Below are 19,910 nucleotides of genomic sequence, written 5' to 3'. Positions count from 1 at the left end.
CTGAGCCTCGCCCACACACTGACCTGAGCCTCACCCACACACTGACCTGAGCCTCACCCACACACTGACCTGAGCCTCACCCACACACTGACCTGAGCCTCACCCACACACTGACCTGAGCCTCGCCCAAACACTGACCTGAGCCTCGCCCACACACTGACCTGAGCCTCACCCAAACACTGACCTGAGCCTCGCCCACACACTGACCTGAGCCTCACCCAAACACTGACCTGAGCCTCGCCCACACACTGACCTGAGCCTCACCCAAACACTGACCTGAGCCTCGCCCACACACTGACCTGAGCCTCACCCAAACACTGACCTGAGCCTCGCCCACACACTGACCTGAGCCTCACCCAAACACTGACCTGAGCCTCGCCCACACACTGACCTGAGCCTCGCCCAAACACTGACCTGAGCCTCGCCCACACACTGACCTGAGCCTCACACACTGACCTGAGCCTCACCCACACACTGACCTGAGCCTCACCCAAACACTGACCTGAGCCTCACCCACAAACTGACCTGAGCCTCGCCCACACACTGACCTGAGCCTCACCCAAACACTGACCTGAGCCTCACCCACACACTGACCTGAGCCTCACCCACACACTGACCTGAGCCTCACCCACACACTGACCTGAGCCTCACCCACACACTGACCTGAGCCTCACCCACACACTGACCTGAGCCTCGCCCAAACACTGACCTGAGCCTCGCCCACACACTGACCTGAGCCTCGCCCAAACACTGACCTGAGCCTCACCCACACACTGACCTGAGCCTCACCCACACACTGGCCTGAGCCTCGCCCAAACACTGACCTGAGCCTCGCCCAAACACTGACCTGAGCCTCACCCACACACTGACCTGAGCCTCGCCCACACACTGACCTGAGCCTCACCCACACACTGACCTGAGCCTCGCCCACACACTGACCTGAGCCTCACCCACACACTGACCTGAGCCTCACCCACACACTGACCTGAGCCTCACCCACACACTGACCTGAGCCTCACCCACACACTGACCTGAGCCTCACCCACACACTGACCTGAGCCTCACCCACACACTGACCTGAGCCTCTCCCACACACTGACCTGAGCCTCGCCCACACACTGACCTGAGCCTCACCCACACACTGACCTGAGCCTCACCCACACACTGACCTGAGCCTCACCCACACACTGACCTGAGCCTCACCTGAGCCTCACCCACACACTGACCTGAGCCTCACCCACACACTGGCCTGAGTCTCGCCCAAACACTGACCTGAGCCTCGCCCAAACACTGACCTGAGCCTCACCCACACACTGATCTGAGCCTCGCCCACACACTGACCTGAGCCTCACCCACAAACTGACCTGAGCCTCACCCACACACTGACCTGAGCCTCACCCACACACTGACCTGAGCCTCGCCCACACACTGATCTGAGCCTCACCCCCACACACTTACCTGAGCCTCACCCACACACTTACCTGAGCCTCACCCACACACTGACCTGAGCCTCACCCACACACTGACCTGAGCCTCACCCACACACTGACCTGAGCCTCGCCCAAACACTGACCTGAGCCTCGCCCAAACACTGACCTGAGCCTCACCCACACACTGACCTGAGCCTCGCCCACACACTGACCTGAGCCTCGCCCACACACTGACCTGAGCCTCGCCCAAACACTGACCTGAGCCTCGCCCAAACACTGACCTGAGCCTCACCCACACACTGACCTGAGCCTCGCCCACACACTGACCTGAGCCTCGCCCACACACTGATCTGAGCCTCACCCCCACACACTTACCTGAGCCTCACCCACACACTTACCTGAGCCTCGCCCACACACTGACCTGAGCCTCACCCACACACTGACCTGAGCCTCACCCACACACTGACACTGACCTGAGCCTCACCCACACACTGACCTGAGCCTCACCCACACACTGACCTGAGCCTCGCCCACGCACTGACCTGAGCCTCACCCACACACTGACCTGAGCCTCACCCACACACTGACCTGAGCCTCACCCACACACTGACCTGAGCCTCACCCACACACTGACCTGATCCTCACCCACACACTGACCTGAGACTCGCCCACACACTGACCTGAGCCTCACCCACACACTGACCTGAGCCTCACCCACACACTGACCTGAGCCTCACCCACACACTGACCTGAGCCTCGCCCAAACACTGACCTGAGCCTCGCCCACACACTGACCTGAGCCTCACCCAAACACTGACCTGAGCCTCGCCCACACACTGACCTGAGCCTCACCCAAACACTGACCTGAGCCTCGCCCACACACTGACCTGAGCCTCACCCAAACACTGACCTGAGCCTCGCCCACACACTGACCTGAGCCTCACCCAAACACTGACCTGAGCCTCACCCACACACTGACCTGAGCCTCGCCCACACACTGACCTGAGCCTCACCCACACACTGACCTGAGCCTCACCCACACACTGACCTGAGCCTCGCCCACACACTGACCTGAGCCTCACCCACACACTGACCTGAGCCTCGCCCAAACACTGACCTGAGCCTCACCCAAACACTGACCTGAGCCTCGCCCACACACTGACCTGAGCCTCACCCAAACACTGACCTGAGCCTCGCCCACACACTGACCTGAGCCTCGCCCACACACTGACCTGAGCCTCGCCCACACACTGACCTGAGCCTCACCCACACACTGACCTGAGCCTCGCCCACACACTGACCTGAGCCTCACCCAAACACTGACCTGAGCCTCGCCCAAACACTGACCTGAGCCTCACCCAAACACTGACCTGAGCCTCGCCCACACACTGACCTGAGCCTCGCCCACAAACTGACCTGAGCCTCGCCCACACACTGACCTGAGCCTCACCCAAACACTGACCTGAGCCTCACCCACACACTGACCTGAGCCTCACCCACACACTGACCTGAGCCTCACCCAAACACTGACCTGAGCCTCACCCACACACTGACCTGAGCCTCACCCACACACTGACCTGAGCCTCGCCCAAACACTGACCTGAGCCTCGCCCACACACTGACCTGAGCCTCGCCCAAACACTGACCTGAGCCTCACCCACACACTGACCTGAGCCTCACCCACACACTGGCCTGAGCCTCGCCCAAAAACACTGACCTGAGCCTCGCCCAAACGCTGACCTGAGCCTCACCCACACACTGACCTGAGCCTCGCCCACACACTGACCTGAGCCTCACCCACACACTGACCTGAGCCTCGCCCACACACTGACCTGAGCCTCACCCACACACTGACCTGAGCCTCACCCACACACTGACCTGAGCCTCACCCACACACTGACCTGAGCCTCACCCACACACTGACCTGAGCCTCACCCACACACTGATCTGAGCCTCACCCACACACTGACCTGAGCCTCTCCCACACACTGACCTGAGCCTCGCCCACACACTGACCTGAGCCTCACCTGAGCCTCACCCACACACTGACCTGAGCCTCACCCACACACTGGCCTGAGCCTCGCCCAAACACTGACCTGAGCCTCGCCCAAACACTGACCTGAGCCTCACCCACACACTGACCTGAGCCTCGCCCACACACTAACCTAAGCCTCACCCACAAACTGACCTGAGCCTCACCCACACACTGACCTGAGCCTCACCCACACACTGACCTGAGCCTCGCCCACACACTGATCTGAGCCTCACCCCCACACACTTACCTGAGCCTCACCCACACACTGACCTGAGCCTCACCCACACACTGACCTGAGCCTCACCCACACACTGACCTGAGCCTCACCCACACACTGACCTGAGCCTCACCCACACACTGACCTGAGCCTCGCCCAAACACTGACCTGAGCCTCGCCCAAACACTGACCTGAGCCTTACCCACACACTGACCTGAGCCTCGCCCACACACTGACCTTAGCCTCGCCCACACACTGACCTGAGCCTCACCCACACACTGACCTGAGCCTCACCCACACACTGACCTGAGCCTCGCCCACACACTGACCTGAGCCTCACCCACACACTGACCTGAGCCTCACCCACACACTGACCTGAGCCTCACCCACACACTGACCTGAGCCTCACCCACACACTGACCTGAGCCTCGCCCAAACACTGACCTGAGCCTCGCCCAAACACTGACCTGAGCCTCACCCACACACTGACCTGAGCCTCGCCCACACACTGACCTGAGCCTCGCCCACACACTGACCTGAGCCTCGCCCAAACACTGACCTGAGCCTCGCCCAAACACTGACCTGAGCCTCACCCACACACTGACCTGAGCCTCACCCACACACTGACCTGAGCCTCACCCACACACTGACCTGAGCCTCGCCCACACACTGATCTGAGCCTCACCCCCACACACTTACCTGAGCCTCACCCACACACTTACCTGAGCCTCACCCACACACTGACCTGAGCCTCGCCCACACACTGACCTGAGCCTCACCCACACACTGACCTGAGCCTCACCCACACACTGACCTGAGCCTCGCCCACACACTGACCTGAGCCTCACCCACACACTGACCTGAGCCTCACCCACACACTGACCTGAGCCTCGCCCACGCACTGACCTGAGCCTCACCCACACACTGACCTGAGCCTCACCCACACACTGACCTGAGCCTCACCCACACACTGACCTGAGCCTCACCCACACACTGACCTGAACCTCTCCCACACACTGACCTGAGCCTCGCTCACACACTGACCTGAGCCTCACCCAAACACTGACCTGAGCCTCGCCCACACACTGACCTGAGCCTCACCCACACACTGACCTGAGCCTCGCTCACACACTGACCTGAGCCTCACCCACACACTGACCTGAGCCTCGCCCACACACTGACCTGAGCCTCGCCCACACACTGACCTGAGCCTCGCCCACACACTGACCTGAGCCTCACCCACACACTGACCTGAGCCTCGCCCACACACTGACCTGAACCTCTCCCACACACTGACCTGAGCCTCGCCCACACACTGACCTGAGCCTCACCCACACACTGACCTGAGCCTCACCCACACACTGACCTGAGCCTCACCCACACACTGACCTGAGCCTCGCCCACACACTGACCTGAGCCTCACCAACTGACCTGAGCCTCGCCCACACACTGACCTGAGCCTCACCCAAACACTGACCTGAGCCTCACCCAAACACTGACCTGAGCCTCACCAACTGACCTGAGCCTCACCCACACACTGACCTGAGCCTCACCCACACACTGACCTGAGCCTCGCCCACACACTGACCTGAGCCTCACCAACTGACCTGAGCCTCGCCCACACACTGACCTGAGCCTCACCCACACACTGACCTGAGCCTCACCCAAACACTGACCTGAGCCTCACCAACTGACCTGAGCCTCGCCCACACACTGACCTGAGCCTCACCAACACACTGACCTGAGCCTCGCCCACACACTGGCCTGAGCCTCACCAACTGACCTGAGCCTCGCCCAAACACTGACCTGAGCCTCGCCCACACACTGACCTGAGCCTCGCCCACACACTGACCTGAGCCTCACCCAAACACTGACCTGATCCTCGCCCACACACTGACCTGAGCCTCGCCCACACACTGACCTGAGCCTCGCCCACACACTGACCTGAGCCTCGCCCACACACTGACCTGAGCCTCTCCCACACACTGACCTGAGCCTCGCCCACACACTGACCTGATCCTCGCCCACACACTGACCTGAGCCTCGCCCACACACTGACCTGAGCCTCACCCACACACTGACCTGAGCCTCACCCACACACTGACCTGAGCCTCGCCCACACACTGACCTGAGCCTCGCCCACACACTGACCTGAGCCTCACCCACACACTGACCTGAGCCTCACCCACACACTGACCTGAGCCTCACCCACACACTGACCTGAGCCTCACCCACACACTGACCTGAGCCTCACCCACACACTGACCTGAGCCTCACCCACACACTGACCTGAGCCTCACCCATGAGCGGCCAGAACGCATTGAGAGTTTCTGTTTAGTTGTAAATGGTGTCGTGTCAGTGACCCAAAGATTTTACAATGGAAATGAATCAATCATAAACTGACTTGAGCTGGACAATAACTGATGTATAGCCAAAACAATCTCTCATTAATCTCCTGTTCTCACTGTAAAGCTGCTGTGAAGGCGAGAGCAGATCTCAGATCAGAAACACACTGAGACGCTGTGTGTGTGTGGGCAGAGAATAGATATTGGGCAACTCTTACACTGGTGTTGCATGATTTTCTAAACAATCCTCTGGCAAGCGTTTAAAACAGGAGAGAGAAACACATTTACACACAGCGGCTACAACACATGGATTATGATTTGATTATTTAACCTGGAAAGTGTTGATGTCATGAAGGATCACGGAGACGCATCACTCAAGGAAAGAAAGAAATGAACACTTTTATTCATAAGCGACGCATTAAACTGATCAAAACGTGATATATTAGGCAGCAAGTGAACATGTTGTCCTCAGAGTTGATGTGTTAGAAGCAGGAAAAATGGGCAAGCGTAAGGATTTGAGCGAGTTTGACAACTGGGTCAGAGCATCTCCAAAACTGCAGCTCTTGTGGGTGTTCCCGGTCTGCAGTGGTCAGTCTCTATCAGAAGTGCTCAGAGGAAGGAACAGTGGAGAACCAGCCACAGGGTCATGGAGGACCAGTGGAGAACCGGCCACAGGGTCATGAAGGACCAGTGGAGAACCAGCCACAGGGTCATGAAGGACCAGTGGAGAACCGGCCACAGGGTCATGAAGGACCAGTGGAGAACCGGCCACAGGGTCATGAAGAACCAGTGGAGAACCGGCCACAGGGTCATGGGCGGCCAAGGCTCATTGATGCCCGTGTGATCCGATCAAACAGACGAGCTACTGGAGCTCAAACTGCTCCAGAAGTTAATGCTGGTTCTGATAGAAAGGGTCAGAATACACAGAGCATCTCAGTTTGTGGAGTATGGACCAGTCAGGGTGCCCATGCTGACCCCTGACCCCGCCCAAAGCACCAACAGTGGCACGTGAGCATCAGAACTGGACCACTGAGCAATGGAAAGAAGGTGGCCTGGGCTGATGAATAGAAAGTTATTTATCTGATATACACTCACCTAAAGGATTATTAGGAACACACACTAATACTGTGTTTGACCCCTTTGGCCTTCAGAACTGCCTTAATTCTACGTGGCATTGACTCAACAAGGTGCTGAAAGCATTCTTTAGAAATGTTGGCCATATTGATAGGAGAGCATCTGCAGTTGATGGAGATTTGTGGGATGCACATCCAGGGCACGAAGCTCCCGTTCCACCACATCCCAAAGATGCTCTATTGGGTTGAGATCTGATGACTGTGGGCCATTTTAGTCCAGTGAACTCATTGTCATGTTCAAGAAACCAGTTTGAAATGATTGGAGCTTTGTGACGGTGCATTATCCTGCTGGAAGTAGCCATCAGAGGATGGGGACATGGTGCTCATAAAGGGATGGACATGGGCAGAAACAATGCTCAGGTAGGCCGTGGCATTTAAACCATGCCCAATTGGCACTAAGGGGCCTAAAGTGTGCCAAGAAAACATCCCCCACACCATTACACCACCACCACCAGCCTGCACAGTGGGAACAAGGCATGATGGATCCATGTTCTCATTCTGTTTACGCCAAATTCTGACTCTACCATCTGAATGTCTCAACAGAAATCCAGACTCATCAGACCAGGCAACATTTTTCCAGTCTTCAACTGTCCAATTTTGGTGAGCTGGTGCAAATTGTCGCCTCTTTTTCCTCTTTGTAGTGGAGATGAGTGGTACCCGGTGGGGTCTTCTGCTGTTGTAGCCCATCCGCCTCAAGGTTGTGTGTGTTGTGGCTTCACAAATGCTTTGCTGCAGACCTCGGTTGTAACGAGTGGTTATTTCAGTCAAAGTTGCTCTTCTATCAGCTTGAATCAGTCGGCCCATGACCTCTGACCTCGAGCATCAACAAGGCATTTTCTCCCACAGGACTGCCGCATACTGGATGCTTTTCCCTTTTCACACCATTCTTTGTAAACCCTAGAAATGGTTGTGTGTGAAAATCCCAGTAACTGAGCAGATTGTGAAATACTCAGACCGGCCCGTCTGGCACCAACAACCATGCCACGCTCAAAATTGCTTAAATCTCCTTTCTTTCCCATTCCGACATTCAGTGTGGAGTTCAGGAGATTGTCTTGACCAGGACCACACCCCTAAATGCATTGAAGACACTGCCATGTGATTGGCTGATTAGATAATTGCATTAATGAGAAATTGAACAGGTGATCCTAATAATCCTTTAGGTGAGTGTAGAATCTACAGTATAAATGTGTTTGCTGTCACTCTTGATCAGTTTAATGCTGAATGAAAGCGCTCATGTGTCCAGACAGCAGGAGTGTGTGTGTGCGTGTGTGTGTGTCTCTCACCAGGCGGTCCAGTTGAGAGCCGGCCGGGGCGGTGGGAAGCTCCTCAGGGCTGTAGGGCCTGAAGCGGCCGCTGAACGAGTCCAGGACGGCGCGGGCGGATCGGCTCATTCCTGAAGGCTCCGGCTGGCCACAACCTTGGAAAACCTGCAATTACACGGAGAGGACGTGATCCAGCCACTGAGAGAACGCTGTTCTCACTCCAGCAGAAAATGACGAATGAAAACAAAATGGTCACGTCCAAGTTAGCTGGATCTATCCTGGCTAAAGTTAGCTCCGTTCCTGACCACATGTTATTCAGAGGCGTGACCGCGGGCCCTGAGGGGAACATGAGGAACAGAACCGGCTCTTTCTGCTGAAGGTTTCTCATGAGACAGGGGTCGTCAGTTAAAGTGTGTTTCCCTCCACGACCCTCCTCAAGAGCTTCACTGAGGCATGAGATTCACATCTGAAAAATGCCCTCATCACCTTCAACCAAGCGCTGGAACGCCGTCTCGCGCCAGCTCACCCAACTTCTGCTCCAGGAACTGTGATTAGTGGCGAGATGCTTCACGAACACACAACTACACATTTCTGACCGTCCGCAACTATGCTGTTAAAAATAAGCCTGGACGCGGATGGGATGACAGGGCTCTGGTGAAGCCCACAGATGGCTAAATCAAGACTCGTGATTATGGCCAGACCTGATACGAGAGCTGCATGCTGTTCTCCTGCATGTTCATGATGGCCTCAGAGATCTTCACATCCAGCGGCTCCATCACGGACTCCATGTTGAACGGCCCCTGCAGGCGCTCCGTCAACAGCAACATGGCATCTGGCCGGAGAGAGGGAGAGAGAGAGAGAGAGAGAGAAGAGAGAGAGAGAGAGAGAGAGAGAGAGAGAGAGAGAAGAGAGAGAAGAGAGAGAAGAGAGAGAGAGAGAGAGAGAGAGAGAGAGAGAGAGAGAGAGAGAGAGAGAGAGAGAGAGAGAGAGAGAGAGAGAGAGAGAGAGAGAGAGAGAGAGAGAGAGAGAGAGAGAGAGAGAGATTCAGTGTCAGACAGAGACCAGCAGAAGAGCTTCATCTTGGTCTAATGAACGTAATGCATTTAGTTAACAGCTCATAATTCACATAATGCAAAAATAACACAAATTTGGTCCTTAAAATATGCAAAATATAATTTCTAAGAAAAATATGCAACAAAAAAAACCTCAAAAACTGTCCTTAAAATAGGCTTTATTTTCTTTTTAGGCAAAATAAATAATAAAAAATAAATAACGAAAATGTGTCCTCTAAATAGGCTAAATATAATTAAATATATATATATATATATATATATATATATATATATATATATATATATATATATATATATATATATATATATATATATATATATATATATATATGCAAAAAATAACGCAAAAACGGTCCTTAAAACAGGCTCTATTTTATTTTTAGGAAAAATATAATTCCTAAACATTTTTTTTAAATAAAAATAAAAAATACGATAAAATTTAAAAAAGCAAAATTGGTCCTTAAAACAGACTCCATTTTATTTTTAGGCAAAATATAATAAAAGATAAATAACGAAAATTAGTCCTCAAAATAGGCAATATATAAATTGTCCTTAAAATGGGTTCATTTTCTTTTTAGGCAAAATATAATTCCAAAAAAAAGAAAAAAAGAAAATACAATAAAATTTTAATAAAAAATTAAATATAAAAATAAAAAAGCAAAACAGGCTCTATTTTATTTTTAGGCAAAAAAATATAATAAAAATAAATAACGAAAATTTGTCCACAAAATAGACAAAAAATATATATTTTTAAATATGCACAAACAAAAAACCCCCGCAAAAACTTACAATTAAATTTTTTTTTTAAATTTCTAAAAAATAAATACATAAATAAATGTATTACAAAAAAGCAACAAACAAAAAAACTAAAAAAAACTGTCCTTAAAATAGGCTTTATTTTCTTTTTAGTCAAAAAATATAACGAAAATATAACGAAATATAACGAAAATTAGTCCTCAAAATAGGCTAAATATAATATATATATATATATATATATATATATATATATATATATGCAAAACATATTGCATAAACTGTACTTAAAACAGGCTCGATTTTATTTTTAGGCAAAATATAATAAAAGATAAATAACGAAAATTAGTCCTCAAAATAGGCAATATATATATATATACATTTTTTTTAAATATACAAAAAAATTACGCAAAAACTGTCCTTAAAATAGGATTTATCATCTTTTTAGGCAAAATATAATTCCTAAAAAAAGAAAAGAAAATACAAAAAAATTAAAAAATTGCTACATTAGTCCTCAAAATAGGCTAAATATAATTGTTTTTTTTTAAATATGCACAAAACCCCCCGCAAAAACTGTCCTTAAAATAAGCTTTATTTTCCTTTTAGGCAAACTATAATTTCTAAAAAATACATAAATAAATTCATTACAAAAAAGCTAAAATAAGGCAAAATTGGACCTTAAAACAGGCTTTTTAGGCAAAACATACATATGACATTTACATATTATTATATATTTTTATATGCTTTATATGCTTTCAAACCGCTCAACCGTGAAGATATTTTCCCGTTCGCAGTTAATGACAGCAGATTGTGTTCAACATCGCACACATTTTAAAATCTTGCTTATTACTCAAAGCACTAAATGGTTTATCTCCAGTCCTTGAGCGAGCTCTTAACATATTATACTCCATCAGGTCTACTGCGGTCTCTAAACTCTGGCCAGTTGATCATACCGAGAATATCCAAATCAACTGCAGGCGGTCGATCGTTTTCCTATTTAGCTCCTAAACTCTGGAACAGTCTTCCTAACATTGTACGGGAAGCAGACACACTCTGTCAGTTTAAATCTAGACTAAAAACACATCTCTTTACTGTGGCATACACATAAAACACTTTTTCAATGAAATGATTGTTAGGCTGCATTAACTAGGTCAGCCGGAACCGGGAACACTTCCCATAACACCTGATGTACTCGTGACATCATCAGAAGAATGGCATCTACGCTAATGATAGTCTCTCTGTGTGTTTCTTTTGATTGGTCAATGTGAAATACACCACCGTTGTCCAGACGGAGTGTGTGAGAGGGACTGAAGCCCGTCTGACAACAGCAGCTCAAGAGCATTCATATATTCCAGCACACAGAAATCTGCAATATTTATATGACATGAGTTATTCAGTCTCTCATTAGTGTTAGTTTAACCCGTCTCAGAGCGAACAGCTGGCACTGAATCCATGGGTCAGGAACGGCACGGAGGAAACAAGTGTTTATCACACAACACACACACACACACACACACACACACACACACACACACACACACACACACACACACACACACACACACACACACACACACACACACACACACACACACACACACACACACACACACACACACACACACACACACACACACACACACACACACACACACACACACACACACACACACACACACACACACACACACACACACACACACACACACACACACACACACACACACACACACACACACACACACACACACACACACACACACACACACACACACACACACACACACACACACACACACACACACACACACACACACACACACACACACACACACACACACACACACACACACACACACACACACACACACACACACACACACACACACACACACACACACACACACACACACACACACACACACACACACACACACAAGGTTTTTAAACCCATCAGACTGTAGCACTAGTGTATATTCACTACTGTTCAAAACTAAGTCTCTCCTGATCATAACTCCAGTAAACAGTGTAATATTCCTTCAGTGTAGATCAGCTGTACACACACACACACACACACACACACACACACACACACACACACACACACACTCCAGGGTAGATCAGCTGTACACACACACACACACACACACACACACACACACACTCCAGTGTAGATCAGCTGTACACACACACACACACACACACACACACTCCAGTGTAGATCAGCTGTACACACACACACACACACACACACACGCACACACACACACACACACACACACACACACACACACACACACACACACACACACACACACACACACACACACACACACACACACACTCCAGTGTAGATCAGGGGCCTGTTTCAGAAAGGAGGTTAAGTGAAAACTCTGAGTAGGTTAACCCTGAAATAAGGGAAACTCTGGGTTTTCTGTTTCAGAATGGGAGGTATGTCAAACCCGAGAAAGCAGGGTAAGCCAAGCCCGTTTCTGAAAGAGAGGTAACTTATACTCAGAGTCAGTTACCAGGGTAACTTACTCTGTGAACCTAACCTGGTCAGAAGCAGGTTTTCTTTGGTAAACCCAGAGTTTCTTTTTTTCTCCTCCCCCTTTTTAAAGCACCAGCAGTGTTTAAATACTTTATTCATTCATTCAAACGCCACAAATGCTTTTCTTACTGAGTATTTTGGTCATATTTCAAGTATAAATATAAAAAAAATTATAAATTTAATCTAAATCTAAAGTAAGCAAAGTTTACTTAAAACAAATTAAATTATCTGCCACTTGACAAAAATACAAAGTAAGAAAAGCATTCTTTGTGGGAACATTCATTGCTCATATTTTCATCATGAGGACACTGTCAAAGTGACAAAAATGGCATGTCCTTTTCTACAGGATCCTGACGTTCACTTGATAATCCTCTAGAATTATCCCTGATAATTAGAATTTCCTTTAGGATTTCCAGTGGTTGGATGCATTTATGACACTCATATATTCCCATCATCACACTTTCTGAAAACTGATTACTGTATGGGATGGAAGGATGCTGCCAGATGGTAGTACAAGATATATGCCATAACCACCACCACAGCTGTTAAATACATTTATTTACATTTTTATAGTCATCTTTATTTCCTACAAATACTTTATTCTTTTTTCCTGTTGGGTGTTAATATTCTTCCTCCATCTCCTCTTCATCTGTCAGTGGTGCTGGTGTTTGGCTGGATTGAGGCTGGATTTACTCTGGCCTGAGTAGAAGTCAAATGTTAATGTCATTACCCTGATTAATAAATGTAACAGGTGGGATCAGAGAACATTTCATTATGTGAAAAGAGCATAGACCCTTTTCACATTTCTGGGTTTCCGAAGCTGAAGTCGTCATAGGGTTAACTCTTATAGCGGTGAATGAGAGAATACATTAAATATATATATTTTTGTGTCTCCATTTGCTCCAACAGCAAAATAAAAACTCCACAATAGTGATTTAACAACTTTCAAAAAGATGGAAAAATTAAAGTAAGATTGATAACTGCAGTGAAAAGAGAGAAAGTTGTTAATTTTAACTATCACTCCCATAGACACTGTATTAGAAACACTCTCACAGCAGCGGTAACTTGATTTTTGTAATTTGATGCAAAAGTAATATAATACAAAGTATTAGTGTTATAAATGTACATACATACATTTTTTTTTAAACGTTGCAGGATTTACGATCTTGATGACCATTCAAACACGTCATCACTGTGAAAAGGGTCTATGTGGGAAAAGCTGCTGCACATTGGACACTGAATGATATTTATTTAATATGTCAAATGTTTGTAAAGTCATTAAACCTACACCCATGAACATTTTATGCTTAAAGCTTTTCCTGATTGAATTATGTTTTTTTGTTTGTTTGTTTTTTAGCTGCTGCTGCCACATTCTTTGTTTGCCTTTTGGATACCATGAAAATTAAACTTAATTAAAATAATAAAGAATTAAACTTGTGTATTGACCCGAAAGTATGCAAACGTCTTTTTGTTGGGTGCTGTTGCCATGGTGAATCGTAATTTCGGAGCTCCATTGATCGTGGCTTTTCATAGTTGGAGTGCATGAGCTTAACTCAGAGTCAGTTACTCAGAGTTGATTGAACTACCTCAATTCAGCTGTTCTGAAACCCAAAACTCAGAGTTTCCCATCTCAGAGTAAGTCAACTCAGAGTTCAGGTTTAAACTCAGAGTTGGTTGAACCTCCTTTCTGAAACAGGCCCCAGATGTTCTCGATGTGAATATATAGTAAGTAGGGCTGTCAAAAGATTAATCACGATTAATCGCATCCAAAATAAAAGTTTGTGTTTACATAATATATGTGTGTGTACTCTGTTAATTATTATTTATATATAAATACACACACAAGCATGTATATATTTAAGAAAAAATATTATTTTTATATATAAAACATTTATATTTATATATATTATAGATTATATAAACGTATATACATGCAAATATTTCTTAAATATATGCATGAATGTGTGTGTATTTATATATAAATAATAATTAACAGAGTACACACACATATATTATGTAAACACAAACTTTTATTTTGGATGCGATTAATCGCGATTAATCTTTTGACAGCCCTAATAGTAAAGTGTAATTTATTCCTGTGATCAAATCATCATTCCTCCAGGCTTCAGAGTCACACTTCAGATTTGATGAATTGCAGATAGCATTGTGACGTTGAGTCAATGTTGAAATTCCATCAGAATCATCAATTTGGTTGAGGTTGAAATGTGAATGCTAAGTAATAGTGGATCAATGTTGAAAATTCAATGCTTTTCAGTGTTGAAAAGACAAACATTGAATCAATGTTGATTTGTGGTCATCTTAATTCTCCACTGGTGAGGCTTTACTCAATCTATCTGTCCCATCATCCAACATGTTAAAGCAAATCCAAATCAACTGGGAACATTTCTGTGAAATATGAGCACATTCATTCTCCTCAAAGGATGAATCTCCACCAATGAGTGTGTGGATTAACAAATAACTCCTACCATAACTTCAACTCAATGGGAGGAACCAGTGGATTATTATTAGTAGGCATATTGTTAATATTAATGTTTTAAATATTGTTTTAAAATCTCCTCCATGATGGAAAACATCTCCAGTCCTTTAGTGTTTTCAGCTACAGCACATGCAGAGATATATAATGACTGTCACAGTCCTTAATTATTGTGGTCATCCAGTTATATAAATCATAGCCTGTTTTAAATGTATAAAATGTAGGCTATTATTATTATTATTATTTTAAAAACCATGTATAATTTACATACATTTAATAATTTATCTAAAGAATACAGGGTTAATAAAGAATTTAGAATATTTTCCGCGTGAAAAAGACAGAGACAGGACAGCAACAGTGTTTTGTAGAGGTAAGTACAAAAAGATTAATACAATTCATCTCAATTTTCATTTCGCGTTTTTATTTATCTTTATTTCTTACCACTTGTGTGCTTCTCCTGGGCGAGTTTTAACTGGAATGTACAGATTTTGATCACATGTCAAGTTTCACTTCATTTTGTAGTACATTTGTGATGTATAATTAGTCACATTTCCAAATATTTACTAACATCTTGTTGTTTTAGGTGCATTACAAGTGAATGCTGATAAAAAGGAGGCATCAGAGCTGGTTTATCTTTGCTGGGACGGTGTAAAAATGGCTCCGTAACGCCCCTGAAAGGCTTGGGGCATTGCTCCCCTGAGTTTAGAGAATTTCTTTCTTTCTTCTACCTTTTTTCTTTCAGTACTACTGTCCCATTTCTGTCTTTATTGGCGAGTTTCCATTTGTATTCACTTCCGTTTTGCAGATGCAGGTTGTCATGTTTTTCACTTGTGTTATACATTCAGATGTAATTGTTTTAAGTCAATGTGAGATTTCCTGTTGAAACTGTGGGGGCATAAATAAATACATTTGCATGTAATCTGAAGGATGTTGTTTACTTTGAGTGACTTTTTGATACAAAATCATATCAATTGCAGCCATACATGAAAATTAACTGGCATAGAATTCTACTGTACATAAAGCAAGATTGATTTGATAGTGTTTCTATGTTGATTCAGTGTTAAAGTTCCCATGGCATGGCATTTTTCTATTATTTTATAGTGTTTCCTGAGGTGTACTTATATTGTTAGTATGATTTTTACATCATAAAATGTCATAATTTAGAAATAAAAGGCATTTTGTCTATACTGCTGTTTGCCCTGTGGCTGAAGGCCCTGCTTCAAGAGACGTGTCTGCTGTGAGACTTCAGTAAAAACGCCCACTGTTGTGATTGGCTGACATCTTTGCATTTGAAATGAGCGGAGGGGGCGTGGTTTAACGAGGTCTACGACGCACGAGCTGCTGCCAGAGAGACGGATGGACCTGAGTTCACTTCACATCAGTTCTCTCAGCATGTCTCAGTTCAGGGTGAACTGTTGTAGTTACTAGAATATACTTCAGGTTATTAGTTTATTTCTAGTCGGAGGGGCTGTCACTCATGTCAGAAAGTTAGTAACTTTAGTAAATTATGGATCAGCGCTGACTCGAGACGCGAACCGTTTACGATTCAGTCCGATTTGGTGAACTGGTTCGGTTCACTAAAAAGAACCGATTCAAAAGAATGATTCGGTCGCGAACCGGACATCACGGAGACGGAGCGATTGCTAACAAAGTTATTTATAGTAACTACTGAGATATGAGAGCGCTGTCAGTCAGCGCGAGTTTATTGTGTTTGTATCTGAGAGTTCTGAATAAACACGAGTCCCAGTCACACCGAGTCCGTCTTCATCATTATTACCAACTTTGTAACACATGCAATGTACCATTACAGCTGTCGAGATGAACGAGTCAAAAGTAAGTGTTGATTATAGCATTATTTTTAGATATGTTCCAATCATATGAAAAGCGTCAGTGACGCGCATTGAGTACACAGCGCAAACAAAGACACAACAGCAGTAATCGAATGTAATCCAGTTTATTGTGGGTTAGCTGGCTAGCCCAAGTAGGGCTCGCTGCAGCCTGCGGTGGATATCCAACTCCGCCCACATCCAAGTGTGACGTCAGAACTCCCGCCCTGCAGCTAATTTCATTCGTTACAGTGACGGGTAGGTTTAGAGATCAGTGTTTGGTGTAGGCAATCAGTACTTAATTTGTTACAGTGACGGGTAGGTTTAGGGAAAAGAGTTTGGTGTAGGTAATCAGTACTTAATTCGTTACAGTGACGGGTAGGTTTAGGGATCAGTGTTTGGTGTAGAGGCAGTCTCTACTGTGATTGATATGACCAATAAAATCTTAAAAATCGGCTGCAGGGCGGCATTGGCCTGGCCTCTGACGTCACACTTGGATGTGGGCCGGGTTGGACATCCACCGCAGGCTGCAGCGAGCCCCTTCTCGGCTAGCCTAGCCGGATACCCTCACGCTTACCCCCCTTCTGCTTAATCTCACCCGCGTTCGGCTCCTCCGCTGTGGGCCAGATGCAGTACTGGGGGTCGGGGATGTTGAAGGCCGAGCTTCGGCGTGTGTGAGGTTTATCTCTAAAGATCTGACTCTGCTGATGTTGAGCAGAAACTCATGACTGTATGCACATTTAAGAACAGATAGACTCGACGAGGACGTACAAAAACACTGACTCACAAGATAGAAAACACGAAAACACCGTTCTGTCGAGAGAGAAAGAAGCCGCAGTGTGTGCACGAATAATAAATAATTAGCTACACATCAGAAATCACTGATCACAGATCAGAAGGAACTGAAGAAAGACTTCTGTTTTCATTTGTACATCCAAACACTGAGAAACTGCCAGCGTTCACTCGTTCACAAGGAATGATCATCTCTGGAGCGTTTGCATGGGCGTGGCAGATGCTCTGGGCGGAGGAAAGGGAGGAAACCGTTCCTGCTCTGATGTCATAACAGGAGACTTCAGGATTGGCTCGTCTGGCCTGTCATTTCTCAAAGGCAGAGAGAGACAGCCAGAACTCGGGTTTACACCAATCAACATTTCTATCCACTTGGGGACAATATTCAGGCTAGGGGAACTCATATTAATGTTGAAATACCTCATAAAATGAAAATTTCATGCCATGGGACCTTTAAATAAGTGATTTAATTTCAGTTGAAAAAATATAGTTTTTATGGCCAACTTGATTTATTTTTCATCGTTGAAATAACATTATTTCAAGGTGCAAATCTGATGAATAATCAATGTTATATATCAACATTGTTTCAATGATAATTTGATTAATGCATTAACATTGATTCAATGTTAAATAAGTGATTTAATTGTAGTTGAAAAAATATGGATTTTAAGCCCATCTTGATCTATTTTTCATCGTTGAAATTGATTTTTCATCAGGTTTGCACCCTGAAATAATGCTATGTTAAATTTCAACATTGATTCAATGATATTTTAGTTGATGCATTAACGATGATTCAGTGTTGGTCTGCTATCTGGGATTTGCCATTGATTTCCTGCCGTCTCAGTTTCGTCTTTTGTTTGGGGTGGAGAAACATTTCCTAAACTAGATAATCCATCAGAGGCCGGCTATAGTTGGAGGATGAGCCTTCATTAATCTCTTATTCATGAGCAGGAAATGTTCAGGGCTTTGTGAACTTGTGGAAACACACAGTCTTTCTGTTGTTTTAATAGAAAAACATCAACATAATTTGGAAGAGAGAAGCTTTTGGGAGAAACATCTTAAGGTTTTAGCAGTTTTCATAATGTCGAGAGATATGATCAAATAAAGACTGGCATATGAGTGTTGTGTTATTAATTTGTGCTTGTGTGAAAGTGCAAGAACTGAATACAATTCATCCATGTCTTTATGGAGACGCTTTGAGCACTGGAGCTGGGACAGGAAGGGGCCGTCCCCAAACTGGTCCCACAAAGTCGGGTGCATGAAATTGTCCAAAATGCCTTGCATTAAGAGTTCCTTTCACTGGAACTAACCCCTGAAAAACAACCCCACCCCATAATCCCCCTCCACCAAACTTTACACTTGGCACAATGCAGTCCCAGACTCGTCCATGGGATTGTCCGACAGAGAAGCGTGATTGGTCACTCAGCGAACACGTCTCTCAGTGAGAGGAATAATCCCTCAGGATATATGAGTCCGAGTGCATGTCCGAACACCAGCAGGGTCAGGCCAGGATTCAGCCGGACTTCCCCTGCCCACTCATTTCAGCACAGACCGCTCTCTGGACGCAATGCCCATCATAGCCAAACCAGAGGCTGGAGCACACGGACAGAAACATCCCTCACATGAGCTGGACATCTGGACCCACATATGCTGGAGGACACCACTGGAGAACACCAGACTGAACACTCGATGCCAACAGAACCATTCTGGGCTTCCCAAACCACCATCTCAATAATCTAAAGAACCTTCTGGATGTTACACCTGACCCTAACCTGTGGCCAGCCTGAGGTGTGTGTGTGTGTGTGTGTGTGTGTGTGTGTGGACTGGTAATCCCTACGTTATGGGGACAAAATGTCCCCACAAAGATGGCAATATCCAAAATCCTCATCCTTGTGGGGACATTTTTATGTCCCCATGAGGAAAACATCTTATAAATCAGACTAAGTGATGTTTATTGAAAATGTAAAAATGCAGAATGTCTCCTGTGATGGGTAGGGGCAGT

At 46.3% G+C, this 19,910-nt stretch overlaps 1 protein-coding gene across 1 annotated transcript in view; it reads right to left on the bottom strand.

Moving 5' to 3' along the window:
• Window positions 1-19,910, bottom strand: part of gpc6b (glypican 6b) — a gene marked incomplete at both ends in the record, with an annotated part of 40,136 nt that overhangs the window by 9,067 nt on the left and 11,159 nt on the right. Inside the window, 2 exons of the mRNA XM_079820792.1 lie at window positions 8,444-8,587; window positions 9,124-9,254. Coding sequence (XP_079676918.1) covers window positions 8,444-8,587; window positions 9,124-9,254 — 275 coding nt within the window. The remainder of the gene's footprint in view (window positions 1-8,443; window positions 8,588-9,123; window positions 9,255-19,910) is intronic.

This window comes from Gobio gobio (assembly GCF_949357685.1).
Source record: "Gobio gobio genome assembly, chromosome: 7".
Classification (NCBI taxonomy): Eukaryota; Metazoa; Chordata; class Actinopteri; order Cypriniformes; family Gobionidae; genus Gobio; species Gobio gobio.
This window is presented reverse-complemented; position numbering and strand designations above follow the sequence as displayed.